This window comes from Spermophilus citellus (assembly GCF_964194105.1).
Source record: "Spermophilus citellus genome assembly, chromosome: 6".
NCBI lineage: Eukaryota > Metazoa > Chordata > Mammalia > Rodentia > Sciuridae > Spermophilus > Spermophilus citellus.
The window spans coordinates 17682458-17698697 of record NC_138187.1 but is presented as its reverse complement, the minus strand read 5'-3'; the positions used below and the strand labels follow the sequence as shown (position 1 = coordinate 17698697).

The 16240-nt window shown below is 38.3% G+C and overlaps 1 protein-coding gene across 14 annotated transcripts in view; it reads right to left on the bottom strand.

Annotated features, from left to right (window-relative positions):
• TNRC6A (trinucleotide repeat containing adaptor 6A) overlaps positions 1-16240 on the bottom strand; it is a 175118-nt gene that overhangs the window by 62502 nt on the left and 96376 nt on the right. For 11 of the 14 annotated variants that reach the window (XM_081299838.1, XM_081299826.1, XM_081299833.1 and 8 more), the window contains one exon: positions 3651-3738. The exons of 2 other annotated variants lie outside the window; for them this stretch is intronic. In XM_081299838.1, coding sequence (XP_081155964.1) covers positions 3651-3738 — 88 coding nt within the window. Of the gene's footprint in view, positions 1-3650; positions 3739-13993; positions 14065-14243; positions 14409-16240 lie in introns of those variants that run through there. One more of the 14 variants, XM_081299834.1, reaches the window with a different exon arrangement.

The window sequence follows — 16240 nt, the reverse complement described above, 5'->3', positions numbered from 1 at the left end:
GAAAGTGAGACTAGACAGATAACATCTGAAGTCTTTTTCAGAAATGAAAGTATGCCTATGTGTATATATGATATATATAATACCAAAAAACAAAACAGGCAGACTGTTTATACTGTAATGAGTTTGTGTTCCAACACTTATGTAAATGGATCTGCCCACCTGGCTCAGTCTGACAACTGTCTCCATACACCTGCTGGCTGCTACTAGCTTGTCTTAAAACTCTTGTGACTCACAATCGTTCACATGGGCTATAAGTGTGCCAATTGGGGAGTTTCTTTTCTCATTTTTTTAAAGAGCTATTTGGTAGTAGTCTATGGAAATACCAGTGTCCTTACGTCATCAACAAGTTGTATTCCAATTCGTTGTAAGCTGGTTTTCTAAAATTTGGAGAATAGTCATATTTACAGTACACCTCAGGCTATGAACTTAACATTTATTGATTTTAGGTACTAAACTTTCCTTTAAGTTGTGGGGTAGATACCACTATGTGTCTATGGGATTCACAGGAATACTACTGATACTGAAGATACACAAAAAGAAACAGACTTCCTGTCTCTGAAGCCTCTGATGATGGTTCTGGAGGACACTGTAGGGCTCAGAGACTGGAGGCATGAAGTAAGGCAGGGTTGAACTAGAAAAAGGGTTGAAAAGTTGTCACTTCAGATTTCATGAGAAGTCAAATGCACACTAATCACCATTCATGTGCTAGAGAAAAATGTATGCTGGGCACACACAAGGTCTACTTTTACTGAGTTGAGGATTTATAAATTTGATTATGAAAGAATATAAAGATGAATTTTTAACAATTAGAGCCACTATTTATGTATGTTACAACTTAACATTATATTCACAAAAATATAATATTTTAATAAACCATTCCAGTGTCCTTTCCCTTTCTTGGAATTTCAACGAATTGGGTAAATTCCACACAAACACACTTGGATATGCCTTAGACCTCTTCTCTAGCTCTTTCACATACATTGTGATTTACTAGCTGAATCTTGAAATTGTTAGGTGCTACAACCAACCAAGCCTACTAAGACGCTTGGATGTCCTGGCCAAACTACTGACTTTATATGAAACACACTCAAGCATCCTCCATCAACCCTTAACTATCTAAGAAGTTCCCACGGGTAAATGACCTTCAAACATGGAACAAAAGTCTGATTAGCCTTCCCCCAACCTTAGGCTTACAGAGGACACAACTTTTTCATAAGTTCTAAGCAAAGACTGATATAACTGTGAAGAGACTGTCCTATATAAACAAGCCTCTTGAAACAGACTGAATTTGGGGGACCCTCTAAAATTAGAAGCAACTTTCTCATGCTGGGCCTAAAGGCTGAAGGGCTGTAACCCAGGGCCTTCAGGGCACCAAGCAAGCTGAGGATGGAGACTTACTCTCCCCAGGCCTGTCCAGCACAGGCTAACTAAACCAGCATAGATCTATTTCCTATCTTCTGTTTCACTTTGCCACTTCTCTTCAAAATCTTCGTTCCTCTCAGAGCTTCCAAAGATAGAATTTTTGAAATGAAAAGTTCCTTCTATCTTTCTTCAAAGCAAGCTTTGAATAGAGCCTGTTTTCCTATCAATTTGACTCTGAATATTTCTAGCGCAATAAGCAGTATACCCTACCCTCTTCCTATGTCAGTATTAGTGACTCTCCCTGGTCTCACCCCCAACAGTTTTGGCAAGTTCCAACCAGGAGCAAATATCTTGCCCTGAAGCAACATATATCTCAAGTTAGCGGTGATCTCTCAGGAAGATAAGGCTCAGGATTCAAATGCTTGCCACTAGTCAAACATGCAGTTGAAATTTCAGGGAAAAAATTCCAAGCAGCTGCAGGAAATAAATAAATCCTAGAGAACTTATCCCTATCCTTCCTACTGAAGCCTTGACTGCATAAAATCCTTCACTGGTCAGGATGGGCCATGTTGGTTATCTATGCAGATGCACACTGAGGATTTTATCTCTGTTGTTGGAGGTTTTGGACTTGAGTTTTGTGGTATTGGGCAGTGTGAGATAACAAGCTCTATCTAGGCACCATCTATGGCCTGCCTGAGTGAGCCATCTAGGGCTTGACTAAGCCACCATTTGCTTTGGGTGTACCAGTCTGTACCATGCATTTTAGAGAATGGAAAAACTCCCCCAACAATTAATATTGGTTTTGTTTTGGAAAAAGATCACAACATAGTCTATATATCTAAAAGTGCCTGCTATTTTAAGACAACTGTTCTACATGTTTGCTACCCTGACTGACATTGTCTTATCAGGCAAAAATTCTGATGACTGCAGCAACAGATTTATCTCCTAAGGGAGGGAATCATTTCAGAAGAACTATACCAGGTTCCTGGGTTGAAAGGAAAAACGCCACCCAAGCGGAAGGAGCAGTCTCCACTCTCAACAGGCCTGTGGTAGGCAGTAGGGGGGTTGGGGTGCCACCCTGGAGCTTTACGCTCAGCATGAGGAAGTTGCTCTCCATTTTAGAAGGACCCCCAAATCCAGTCTGTTTCACTGTGACACACAGCTACAGACCCTTCTGGTCTACTCTGCTTGGGGCCCTTACTATTCCACTCCTTATTCACTAGACTAATTTCTATTCTACGAAACTTTCCCACCCCTTTGCCCCGTTTCAGGGTGTCAGACACCCACCTCTCTGTGAATCAACAGTTTCCCATAAATAAACACCTCGCCTACCACAGTCTTTTCCTTTATTAAATAATAATACCCTGTGCTTTTCCTTTATTAAATAATGTGGAAATGAGTATGTTGCTACAGTATCTACTCAGTTCCCAGCATGGGAAAGATTTATATTACAAATTAAAGAAATCATTTTTCATTAAAACAGAGAAATAGAACAGTAATTTCACTGGATCTTCTAAAGTATTTGGAACCTCGATATGGTAGATACGTGAATTTAATTAACTATCATCAGCCATTAGTATTAATAACTTGTAAATAATTTTATAATTAAAGACACAGTCTTTTATTTCTGCCTGAACTTTTATTGTTTTGGTTATAATTTTCTTAGATTTTACTGGTTACAGTTCTTTTGCAGTAAATAATGTTTTAGGCTAATTTTAAAGTATCTTAATATAAACCGCAAATTTTAAAAATCTGCTGAAGTACCAAATACAAAAGAAAAGCCAACACTTCATTCCCTATTATGTCTGTTTCCTTAAGTACTGTATTCTTGTATTACTTTATTTCTTACTATGTGTATACACCATGATCTCATTAAATTCAAACCTCATTTTATAAAACATACGGAAACTAAGGCCCAGAGAGGTTAAATAAAATTTAAGGCCACACCATCCATGTGCTAGGTGGGAAAGTGAAGTTTTGAATTCTCTCTAAATGGGTACAAAACTCTATGCTCTTCCCACTTATAAAACTGTGTACTAAAAAATATCTAGAAACAGCTAAATATAAAGACCTATGTAATATACTTACCTTTAAAAACCTATTGGCAAGATGAAATAACTATGCGTTAAATTGCATACTCAGCAAGCTACTTTATATGCATATTCAAAGACATTAAATATTAAGATTAATCTCATTGAAGTTAAAACATTAAATCAAATGCTTTTTAAAGATCAGATTGATTTCTTTTTCGTCTATAAACTGCTTAACATGAAGTGTGTACACACTACCTTCTTTTGAGCAGCTTCCTTCTTTTTCTTGTCGTCTTTTTTCTTTTTCTTTTCTTCCATCAACTGTTCTTCTTCTTGCACTAAATCCCTGAACCACACAGTTGCAATTAACTTTCCCAAAATATATTAAGAAATAAAAATAATGTTGCATACAGGTTCATTTTCACTTACTAGAAATAAAGGCATGGCAAATTTTTCTTTTTCTTTTATCACCCACTGAAATAAAACACCTAAATCTAACTATAAGGTACAATTCACATTTCTTTAATTAATAACAGAGCCTTTTTTCCATAATCAAGAGTTTTTATCATAACGTTACATCATGGAACACAATCTAAAATTAGCAAATTTTCCATTGGGAAATAAGCAATTTCCTCCAATTCTAGATTGTAAACAACATCAGGTAAGTTACCTTGCTACTGGCCCCCGTCATCAATCAATAGTTAGTGGAGATACCTGGGACCTCTCCTGCCGTGGTATCTGGGAATAGCTTTGGCTTTCCTTTCTCTAAACATATTTATAAATACTTTAGAGTATATATAATTCACAAACAGGTGATACATATTTCAGCATTACAATAATTTTGTTATCTACAAACATTTTAAACTATTCTATCAATTCTTGGAAAATAATCAATATGGACTCTTTATATGTTTGTTTAAATTTCTGAATTCAAATCTTCAAAGTTGTGAACAGAATCTTCCATTCAGGATTTCAAAATGACAGACTGGGCAAATGTGTTAGTGTCCTCCTTTACCTCACTGAGATTCAGGGGGAAAAGTCATCACCCTATTCAGAACTGGTGACTGACAAGAGCAAAGAAAACCACATCCGAGGACAAACCCACGAGCAGTCTTAGATGAACCTGCCCCCTTTTTGGTGGAGCTCTAGACAGGCTCCAAGATCAGAAGAGGGATGGGGCAAAAAGATCACATAGGAAATAGAAAGGCCATGGCTATGCCTCGCTCCCCACTGCTGACCCCGTGCCTCCACGGTTACAGGAAGCAACATTTTAAAATCCAGCCAACGAAACCCTCTGAAGAACACATTCCACCGGAGGCTGGTGGGCTCCTGCAATGGGTTTGGTTGTCTCAAAACAAAGCCCTCTTATTGGAGGGTACTGCTACCTGCTCCACGACACCCAAACCGAAGCCTGCCAATCAGCACTCTTCACACACACATCACTCGCTTGGCATGAACCCTCTCATTCAAGGTAGGAATCCACTGGGTAAAGAAATCTCTGTGGGAGGCTGAGACAGGAGGATCCCAATTTCAAGGCCAGCCTCAGCAATTTAGTGAGACCCTGTCTCAAAAATTAAACAAACAACAACAAAAAAGAAATCCATGTAAAGGCAGAGGAAATTCACTTCAGATACCTACATTAATTGTCCTGAATTCTTGAACCTAAGAAGTCCATTCATAATACCAACAATCAAAAATCACCAGACACTTAAAGAAAACCATATCCCCCCGCTCTGCCCCCATACATACATACCACTTAACTCCATTCTAAGGAAGCTTTCCAGAAGGAACACTACAAGTATCAGGCAGACAATGAGAAAGGTTCGGGATGTGAACTAGGCACCTGGAGGTATGAAAGTCATCATCAAGGCTGGGACGCACAAGGTAGTGGGGGGTGTAACAGAAGATAAAATCAGAAAGAGGCAAATACGCAAGAAACGGCAAGAGGTGCTACAGGTGCCATGCAACGAGCACAAACAAAATTAAGTTGGCTTTTCTGAAGGAAGAAACTAAAAGGAAATATAAATAGTGAGAGAGGAGATGAGTAGCATTATGCACCACAGATGACATTTAGTGAAGTTGGCCATGTGGCTGCTAACAGCAGCTAAAAGTTGAAAGAAGAGCAGGAAAACTTGCTAAATTCCTTGTCATTTTGTTATGAGTGGATCTGTCATGTGGCTAATGGATAGTAACACAGACTCACGCCAGTGTACTGTGACTCACTCCTGGGATCCGGGAGAGGGAGACAGTAAGAGCGCACAAACTCATTCATGCCCCAATTCCGGGGCAGCCCAGGACTGGGGCAGAGTAAAGCAGTGAAGGCAACTAGGTCCAACGAAGAACTCAAGAGCCAAAGCTGACTGTCACCTCTAAGTACTTAACCTTCTTCAGCCTCGGCTTCCTCCTATCAAAACTGGGGATAAATAACCATAAATGTCTACTACTTAGTACAAAGTTCCCAGTAAGCACGCAAAGGGCCTCACTGATTCTCAGTGGTGTCCAAAAGACTGTCTAGCCCTCTGTGTCAAGATGTCATTCAGCATTTAATCTTCCTGTTCTGTGAATTACAGACAGGTCCTTTTCTGAACTTCTACGCCACAGTACTTTGACTCTGTGGGATGTTCTCTATCTGGAACGTTTTCTCCTTTCTCAAACCTTATTTTTACAGACTTTTTGAGGAGATTAGCAACTGTTTTCCTGGCCACAAACATTCTTCTTGGTACTTAAAAGGCATGCCACATTTCCTCTCAAGCAGATACAACAGCAGCTGATATTTTAAGCCTAGGAAACAAAATCCAGTTCTTCAACACTGTTCCCAGAGCCAATTAATCATGCTTTCCCCCCATCTCCTACCTGAGGAAATCAAGTGGAAAAATACATATATCAATGCACCAGTTGTGCTCAGACACATCTGCTTCCAGAATTTAAATGCTAGTAGAGATTAAGACATTTAATTATAACACTTATACTACCTATCAAAAGGAATAAAGGGCCGGGCATGGTGATGTACACCTGTAATCCCAGCAGTAAGAACTGGCAGGATAGACCTAAAGGGATCCGTCCTATTTGACTTACGCTCTACAAAGACAACTTTCCTGTCAGCAATCGTTTACCCCTTAAAGGTCAGTGGCAAGAAACCTTAAATCTGTTAGGTGCTGTAAACCTGCCTTATTGATTTATAAAAATTAAGACTCCCTTTTGATTAGAACTTGATATTTTTATTTACTTAAACCTTGTACCACATGTACAAAGCCTTTGAGGTAGCTATAAGAATCCATCGCTCTGAGGGAACTTTCTAGGAAGAAGGAAATGTTTGCTAACTTTACTGGATTTTAGGAATGCAGTTACATGAGGGTATACATCTTTCAAGTCAATCACCTATACAATAAAAATGTGTGAACTTTGCTATACATAAACTATATCTTGAAGTTAATTTTAATACACAGAATGGTGGGTACAATATTTAGATTAGGTAAAATACACATATTAAGATTAAGGTGGTATTCTTCACATAATTCTTCAACTGTTGTCGTTGTAAAGCATGCATCAATTTTTGAATTCATCTTCCAGTGATCAATAAAAATCATTTATTTATAGGTCTAGGAATGAATTTCCTCAACAAGCAATGACAGTTTTATCTGTGTTGACTGCACCCTGTTCAACAATTATGCAGGCCAATTTTAGAAAATTCTCTCCTCATTAATCCAAAATCTACTTCCCTGTAATTCCCACTCACTGGTCCTAGGAACCTAGGAATGAAAACAAACCTGAGTGATTAAAATGTTGCAGTGACTATACAGGACCTTTTTAATGTTTTCTAATTTAGCTACTCATTTTTTATGATAATTAAAAAAAAATCTCCCTTTTATAGATGAAGAAACGAAAGCACAGAAAAGTGACTTGTTCAAAGTCATATGCTAATACAGGGTGGAGTCAGGACTCATCTCTGTTTTCTAAGTCTCAGTTGTCTTTTTACTATTCTGCTATCTCCCTAACCCCAAGTAAAGTACAGCCTTACTAGATCTCTTTTTCAGGAGTTCCAACACAGGGGTGGGAGTTTGGCTCAGTGATAGAGTGGTTGCCCAGTATGCACGAGGCCCTGATTTTATCTCCAGCAGTGCCTGCATGCGCACACACACATCACAGGGAAAGGTCATCATTTTGTCATTTTGATAGGTTGTAATAAATCTTATTTATGACATAATTTTCCCACAGACAGAATGCCTTCTAATTTCCCTACAACTTTCACAGGAACTCTTTCAACAAAATACACTGCAGAAAACACAAAGTATTTGCGTTCCACAGACCATGGGTATATAATTAGGAACAAGAACAGCAAATGTACCAAGGAAGAGAGACTAATTGCCACTGGTTTTAACAAGAGAGGCCCAGGCATTGGTGATCATTAAGAAAGCAGCTACAGTATTTTATCTATGAATGCCTGTGGGAGGGTGATCTGAAGAAATGAGGCCTCTACTAATGTAGTAAAGTCCCACATTTGAGGTTTTCCATAGTTTAAAGGCGGGGTGGGGCAGGAAGGTAACTAGAAGGCCAGGAGAATTAGCAAAAATTTCTGTTCTTAAAATGTTAAGTATTATTAGTTTTAAAAAGTACTAAATGAGGGCTGGGATTGTCACTCAGTGGTACAGAGCTTGCCTACCATGCGTGAGGCACTGGGTTCGATTCTCAGCACCACATATAAATAAATAGAATAACTACTAAAAAATTTTTTTACAAAAAGTATTAAATGAGTGAATGCTAGTTTTTAAAAACAAAAGAACTGGTTGAACACAGTGGTGCATACCTGTGAGTCCAGCTACTTGGGAAGCTGAGGCAGAAGGACCCCAAGTTCAAAGTCAACCACAGGCAACCTGCCCAGTCACAAAATAAAAAAGACTGGGAATGTAGCTTAATGGTAGAGTGCCTCCGTAGCATGCATGAGGCCCTGTGTTCTATCCCCAGCACTGCAAAAAACAAAACAAAACAAAACAAAAAAAACAAAAAAAAAAAAACCATCCCCCCACACACAATAAATAACAACAACAAAAAAACCCAAAAGCACTAAAAGGCTATTCTCCTGTTTCTAGGTGTCACGAGTACATGATATATTTGCTAAATCTTTTCTGTATCTACTGAAATGTTTATATGGCTTTTCACTTTTGATCAGTGGACATAATGAGTGTGTCAATAAATTTTCTAAAGTTGAACAGAGCTTGAATTTGGAAGTATAAACCCAACTCAATATTTTTAAATAAACTGCTAAATTTTATTTTTCAATAATGAAAAAGTACTGACAAAAAATGTTCAAGGTAAAAGTTCTGACAAGAATGAAGAGAATACTTATATTATTGTGGGAATAAGAACTACTGAAATCTTTGGGGAAGCATGATGGCAGCAGTGTGGTCTTAACAAGTTATATTCTATCCAGCCACCCCCCCCTTGACAGTGTCTTTCTGTAGTATGGTACACAGGCCAAATGTATACGAAAGTTCACAATAAGGTTCTAAAGGCCTGAAAACAGAAAATGTGAATATTCATCAATAAAGAAATGGCTATGGTACAGCAAAACATATTAAAAAGGAGCTAGATCTGTTTACTGATCTGAAAGAATGTCTCTAACATGTTAAAGGAAAAAAAAAAGGCACAGGAATCGGAATGGTACTATTTCATATTGCTTTAAGAAAACTGTATGTAGGGGCTGGGGATGTGGCTCAAGAGGTAGCGGGCGCGGGGGGGGGGGGGGGGGGGGGGGGTGTGTTCCGATCCTCGGCATCACATACCAACAAAGATGTTGTGTCCGCCAAAAACTAAAAAATAAATATTAATATCTCTCTGTCTCTTTCTCTCAAAAAAAAAAACTGTATGTCTACATATGTTCATATAACTTGTACAAACTCAAAGACATGGGAAAATACCCCACTGATTTAGAAAATACCTAACTGATTTTAGAAATCAGGGTCACCTCAATCTGAAGAAAATTTAGAAACTTTTTTTTACAAAGTATATTTCTGATTTCTGTTATGATAAGCATGCATTACTTTTGTAATTTAGTACCAAAAAAATTTTTTTTAAGTATCAGAAGTTTAGGGTTTGCTTTCACTACTCTAGGCCCCTCTGTACCTCACAGGAAAAGAAAACAATGAAACAAGATTGTCAGAATGCTGGCAATTGCTGAAACTGGTTAATGGGTTCATGTATATTCCTCAGTCTGTTCTATTTTTCTGTGTACTTGACCATTTTCCATACAAAACAAAGAACTTACACACACACACACCCCTCCACACCAATGACTAAAGACAACAAGATGGGCCAATGGGGAAATGAGAGATTTGAAGTGTGTGTGTGAGAACCAGAGTCCTGGGAGGCAGGAAGAGAATGGGCATGGCAAAGGCTTCCTATGGCAGCATGACACACCTCATAGCCAGGACTGTCCTCTACTCTTGCACTTCCAAATGCTTGATGGCTAGTTTCTTCCACGTTTCTAGAGTGGATATCATTAAAATAATCCCTTCTGAGGGGATGGTAGTGCTAACTCTCTGATAAGCAATTTCAAAGTATCTATTCATAATGAATTTGTAAATGTCACCTATTTTATGATCCGCTGATGTCAATCTAAGCTTTTGGAAAGGGAATGATACAAAGGTGGACACTGCAAAATATTAGTCTAAAAGCCAATCTGTAGGGAAAGGTTAAACAAATCAGGCAGGAGGGCGGACTTGAGTCAGGAGAGAGGTAACACAGCTCATCTGAGAACGTAGTCTTTGAAAACAGCAAGCTTAGCCCTCGGTGGGTGTGAGGGAAGTGGAATTTCTGGATTCATACCATCCCCTAAGGTAAGCTATTAACAAACACCATGGTTTATGCTAAGCATAAACTCTCTTTGAGAGCATGGAATTTTGGTCCAGGACCAGCCTGCAAGGGAAACACTGGACTTGAATCTCTAACAGCTCCCAGGCAAACACTGTACTCACAATGTTATAATTTGATGCTGGGAAAATGAAGCATGCCCTCCGAGACTCTATGGGAAGAGGACTCTGGGAAGCTTACACCTGGGGCTTTGCCCTTAGTATCCCTCATGGTACTAAGTGGCAGCCACGAGCACAATAGCATGCGAGTCCTGGAAGTCTTCCTTCACACTGAAGAGACAGAACTTGTAAGACTCAGGAGCAGATGGGCCTCCTCAGGCAAACCCAGCACAGCAAGGAGCTGGCAGACAATTTCTGGGACTAAGATTGACTGAAACAGCAAAGGGAGGAAAAGTGTTGAGTAAGAATAGGCAATAAACTGGCTATAAAGGTGAGAAGTCAGATGCAGAAATCTGAGTGAACCACAATTATGGCAGTGGAAAAGCAAAGAATAAATCCAAGATAACCCTAACAAATTGGAATCATTATCAGTATTAATAAGATTGACAAGAGAGAGTAAGGTTAATGACAACTCTAGATTTTAAAGAGTTAAATGGCTCTATTTCACTTTAAGAAAGAGAAAACTGGAAGCAAGTTTCCTGAGGCCCAACAAGTTCATCAGTCAAAATTCACCATAAGCCAGACCATCCTCACGGAGAAGTCACCTGCATGCTACAAGCAAGTTACAGCAGCACACTTCACATTCTCCTGCCAAAAAATACTTTGCTCTACTTCTTCCCTTACAGATCCTACCTTATTCTATTTTCTCCTGCTGAAAGGATAGTAATTACTATCCTTTCATTTTTTTCTCCTTTTGGTCCTTCTATGAAAATTAATGACCAAAGTCAGTCCAGCATACAAAAAAAGGAAGCCAATGGTAAACTTCACCAGACCGTAGAGATGGAAATCGAACTCCAGCAAAAACAAGTAGGGGTTTGAAGTCCCAGGGGGTTGGGTCAGTTTTTTCAAAAACTCTCCCAGTAAAATGAAGAGAACAGAATAAAACGAAGTTATACAGATTGCTTTCAAAATGAAGAATATTAGTACATATCTGGGAGAGAAAAGGAGTTAAGAAACAAAGGAATCAAAGAAGTAACAATGGAGGAGTTGTGCTAGAATCTGTAACCACAGGTAGTTAAATATCTGCAAATTCAGAAGTAGCTAAATGATAAAATGGAATACTAACAGTTGCAAAACCAACAAAGCTCTTTGTTTACATCCTGATATGCAATGACTGAGAAGGCATGAAGTTAACTGAAAGCTAAAGTTCAGTGTGCTGTCTTTTAGGCTGGGGATAGATAATATGAACATACATACACCCACATGTGACTCTCCAGTAGTATAAAGATTAGATTCTAGAAGTGTGTACGAACAAACTAATAAAAACATTTATATTAAGAGTATGGAGAGGAAAGAGGAATAACACACAGGGTAGTAGCAATGCTATTTTCATTCAATTATATATACCATGTATGTAATTGAACCCAAGGCCTTGCACATGCTAGGCAAGATCTCTACCACTAAGCTGCACCTCCAGCTCCATCAATGCTATTTTCAGAATGCTTAGTTTCAGAGGCACAAGTGAAAGTGGTAGTGACAAGTTGGAGTATCTTCTTCTGAATGAAGGGGCCAGGTGTGGTGCCGCACACCTATAATACCAGTGACTTGGGAGGCTGAGGCAGAAGGATCACAAGTTCAAGGCCGGCCTTAGCAACTTAGCAAGGCCCTTAGCAGTGTGGTGAAACCTTGTCACAAAATAAAAAATAAAAAGGCCTGGGGATGAGCTCAGTGGTAAAGCACCCCTGGGTTAAATTCCCAGTTTAAAAAAAAAAAAAAAATGAATGAATAGTGGGGAAATAGACAAAAGGCAGCAATGAAGGTGCAAATAATACCTTGTCTGGATCTTGTAGGAGGGTGAACTTAAAAGGCTCCCACTAATCCTGTAATTCGAACAATAAAATTTAATAAAATGTTTTTCTACAAAGATTCTACAAAGAGCACTTGCCTAGCAGGCGTGAGGCCCTGGGTTCAATCCTCAGCACCACATAAAAATAAATAAAATAAAGGTATTGGGTCCATCTACAACTAAAAAAATTCTTAAAAAATCATTAAAAGATCATTAATGAGACAACTAACAAAATTTAACATCTACAGATCAGCTATAAACATTGTGCCAATGTTATTTTCCCAATTTTAAGAATGCTATTGTAATTAAGAAAAATGCCTTTGACTTTAGGAAATACCAACTCATATTTTTTAGGGGTAAGAGGGTGCCATGTCTATAAACTAATCTCAAATGGTAAAAACAGTATGTATGTATGTATGCATATGGGTGTGAGTGGGCATGTAAGTGTGTGGGGGGGTACTGATAAAGCAAACAATTAAATGTTAACATCTGAGGAATAAGGGTGATGGATATTTAGGAATTTTTTGCTCTACTACTGTAGCTCTTTTCTACATCTGAAATTATTTCAAAACAAAAAGTTCAAAATGAAGAAAACTTTTGAGATTAGAAACAGAGAAAACAATCGATACCCTGACATTAGGACAGAAGCACTGTACAGTGTCTGAGATATTATTCATTTTGAACCCTCAACCCTGAAACTCAGAATTAATATTCCTATTTGACAGTTAAAAAAAACTAAGAACCAGAATGTCTAAGTGACTTGTCCAGATGGTACAAGGCTAAGGTAAGGCTGACTCAAATCCCAGTTTGTAAAATCTGCCCACCTCTCTTTTCAGGTTTCATTACTAGCTCCTTTACATTTCTTTCCAACCCAGACAAACCTTACCCTTGACCTCTAATTAAACAACACTCAATTTTCTAATTATTTTAGATGTTAATCTCACGCTTCCAAATATGACTAATTACTGGTCTGGGAACAAAAACCAGTTCTTCTATCTGATTTGTCCTCCTGGCACTGGGCACTCTGAATCAGATGACAATTGTGGCTTCCTTGCCTTTACTAACACCAAAACTGCACTCTTCACTCTTACACCTACTCACTCTCTACTTCTTTAAGGACCAGTTTGATTCCAGTCTATTCAGAAAAGCACTTCTGTGCAGAAAAGCATTTCCAGGTTCAATGTCAAAGAAAAGTAAACTTAAATCTCAACTCTGCCACCTACTTGTGCAACCTTAGAACAACTTATTTAATTTCTCTCAAAGACAAACTTATGAAAGATTTAAAATTATACCTCCCTCAAAGGGTTGTTTGTGAAAATTAGTCAATGGAGATAAGATCATACTAAACGGTGGGTGTGGGAGATTAGGTGCTGCAACACAGGAGGGAACACGCAGGACTGAGCCCATGAACACAGTATTAGCACAATGAGAGGAGGCAGGTGTCAACTAATACTCAAAGCCCCCAGATCCCAAACCAAGAGCAGGCCAGGCACCACATACTAAATAAAAGCAGGCAAGGATATCGCAGGAAGAGAAAAATATAGATTAATAATCCTTATGAACATGAACACAAAAATCCTCACAAGCCTAACAAATCAAATCCAGCAATATATAGGATCACACAAAATGTGGTTATCCCAAGAATGCAAGGTTGGTTTATCATGTCACAATCAACACAATACATGCTAATAGAATATCTCAATAGACAAAAAAAAAGCATGACAAAATCTAGCACTCTTTTACAAAAAATAAAACAAAACACCAAACTTAGAACAGAAAACTTCCTTAACCTGACAAACTCCATCTCCAGAACTAGGGTTGTGGCTCAGTGGTAGAGTGATCACCTCGCATGTGGAAGGCACTGGGTTCGATCAGCAGCACCACATAAAAATAAAACAATAAAAAATAAATGTATTGTGTCCATCTACAACTAAAAAATTTTTTAAAAAACTTACAGCTTATATCACACTTATTGGTAAAGACTGAATACTTTTTAGGTTAGAAACTCAATTTTATAACAAAGATGTAGTATCTTCTCACCTGCTATTCCACATTGTGCCAGAAATTCTTTTTTATATATATAGAGAGAGAATATTTATTTTTCAGTTTTTGGCGGACACGACATCTTTGTTTGTATGTGGTGCTGAGGATAGAACCCGGGCCGCACGCGCTACCGCTTGAGCCACATCCCAAGCCCGTGCCAGAAGTTCTTAAAAAAAAAAAAAAAAAAAACCTAAGGGGAGAGACAGAGACAGAGCATGTGTGTACCTGCACAAGCAAACATAAAGGACATAAACATCAAGGACAATGTAAACCTATCTCCAGTCAGAGATGACATACAGAAATGCAAGCAGAACAGCCAATGCAACCCTAAAAGAAACAAAACAGACCATACACTCCTTAATATCCAACTACCACAGGAGATACAGTAATCAAGACAACATGAAGCAGGTATACCGATGAATGGATGTACAGAACAAATGGGTCAGAGAATCCAGAGACACTTCATTACATATGATCAATACATGTTCAGCACAGGTGCCAAAATAAAGTCTTTTCAACAAATAGTGTCTGCAGTCAAAAGAAAAGAATGAGATTGGAGTCCTTACATCATATACAAAAATTAACTAAAATTGGATAACAAGCATAAATGTGAGAGCTAAAATTAAAAAGTATTAGAAGACTTAAAAAGTAATCTCAGAATGAGTACCAGAGGCACAAGCAACCAAAGAGACAATACCAGCTCATCCAGAAAGTGAAGAGAACAAACAAATGGGGGGAAAATATACTAGTAAATCATATATCTCATGTGATACTTGTTTTCAAACTGTATTAAGAATTCTTACAACTCAATAATAAAAAATATAACCCAATTTTAAAACGAGCAAAGTATACTCATACACATTTCTCCAAATCAGATACACAAATGACAAATAAGAACATGAAAAGATGCTCAACATCATTAGTCAAAGGGAAACGCAAATCAAAACCACAATTGAAATAACCAGTTATATCCAGTAGGATGGCTATAACCAAAAAGGGCAATAACAAGTGTTGGCAAAGATGTGGAGAACAGGAACCCTCTCATATTGCTGGCAGAAATATCAAGTAGCATGGATGCTTTGGAAGACGCCTGCAGTTCCTCAAAGAGTTTCCCCGTAATCCAGCAACCCTAGGCACACACCAAACAGAACTGGAAACATGTCCACACAAACACTTGTACACAAATGTTAATGGTAGCATTACTCCTGATATCCCCAAAGTGAAAACAACAAAGTGGAAAAAAAATTGAAAGCAAATGCCCACCAAAAGATAAATGGGTATAAAATATGGTATGTGGGGCTGAGGATGCAGCTCAGTAGCAGGGTACTAGTTTGGCATTCTGAGGTCCTGGATTTGATTTCCAGCACCACAAAGAAATAAAAAGAAAGGAAATATAGTATAACCACACAATGGGTTATAAAAAGAAATGAAGTACTGATATATGCTACAAAATGGAAAACCTTGAAAACACTATGCTAAATAAATTAGGCCAGACACAAAAAGATACCAAGAATCATAATGCATGATTCCATTTATATGAAATACCTGGAAGAGGCAAATCCACAGTCAGAAAGTAGATCAGTGGTGGGGCTTGGAAGGAGGGTCAAACGAGTGATTGCTATCAGGTATGGGGTTTTAGGGAGCAGGATGAAAATCTTCTGAAATCAGACAGTGATGAACACACAATTCTGTGAATATATTAGAAACCAATGAGTCACACACTTTGTATACTTTTTAAAAGAGTGAGTTTTATGATATGTGAATTTTACCTCAATAAAGCTGCTATTAAAAACCTGGAAAGCGAATGGAATGTTCAGAGGTGGTGGCATATGGAGTCAGGGTGAGAAGTGGAAGGACAGCACTAACCAGATAAGCTGAAATCTGAAGTGCAGGAGTCTGAGCTTAAATTCCTGAGTCACTGGAGAACCAGCAAAGGTTTCTAGGAAATAGTGATTGACAAGCTCAAACTTGTGGCTTAAAGATGACTAACCTTC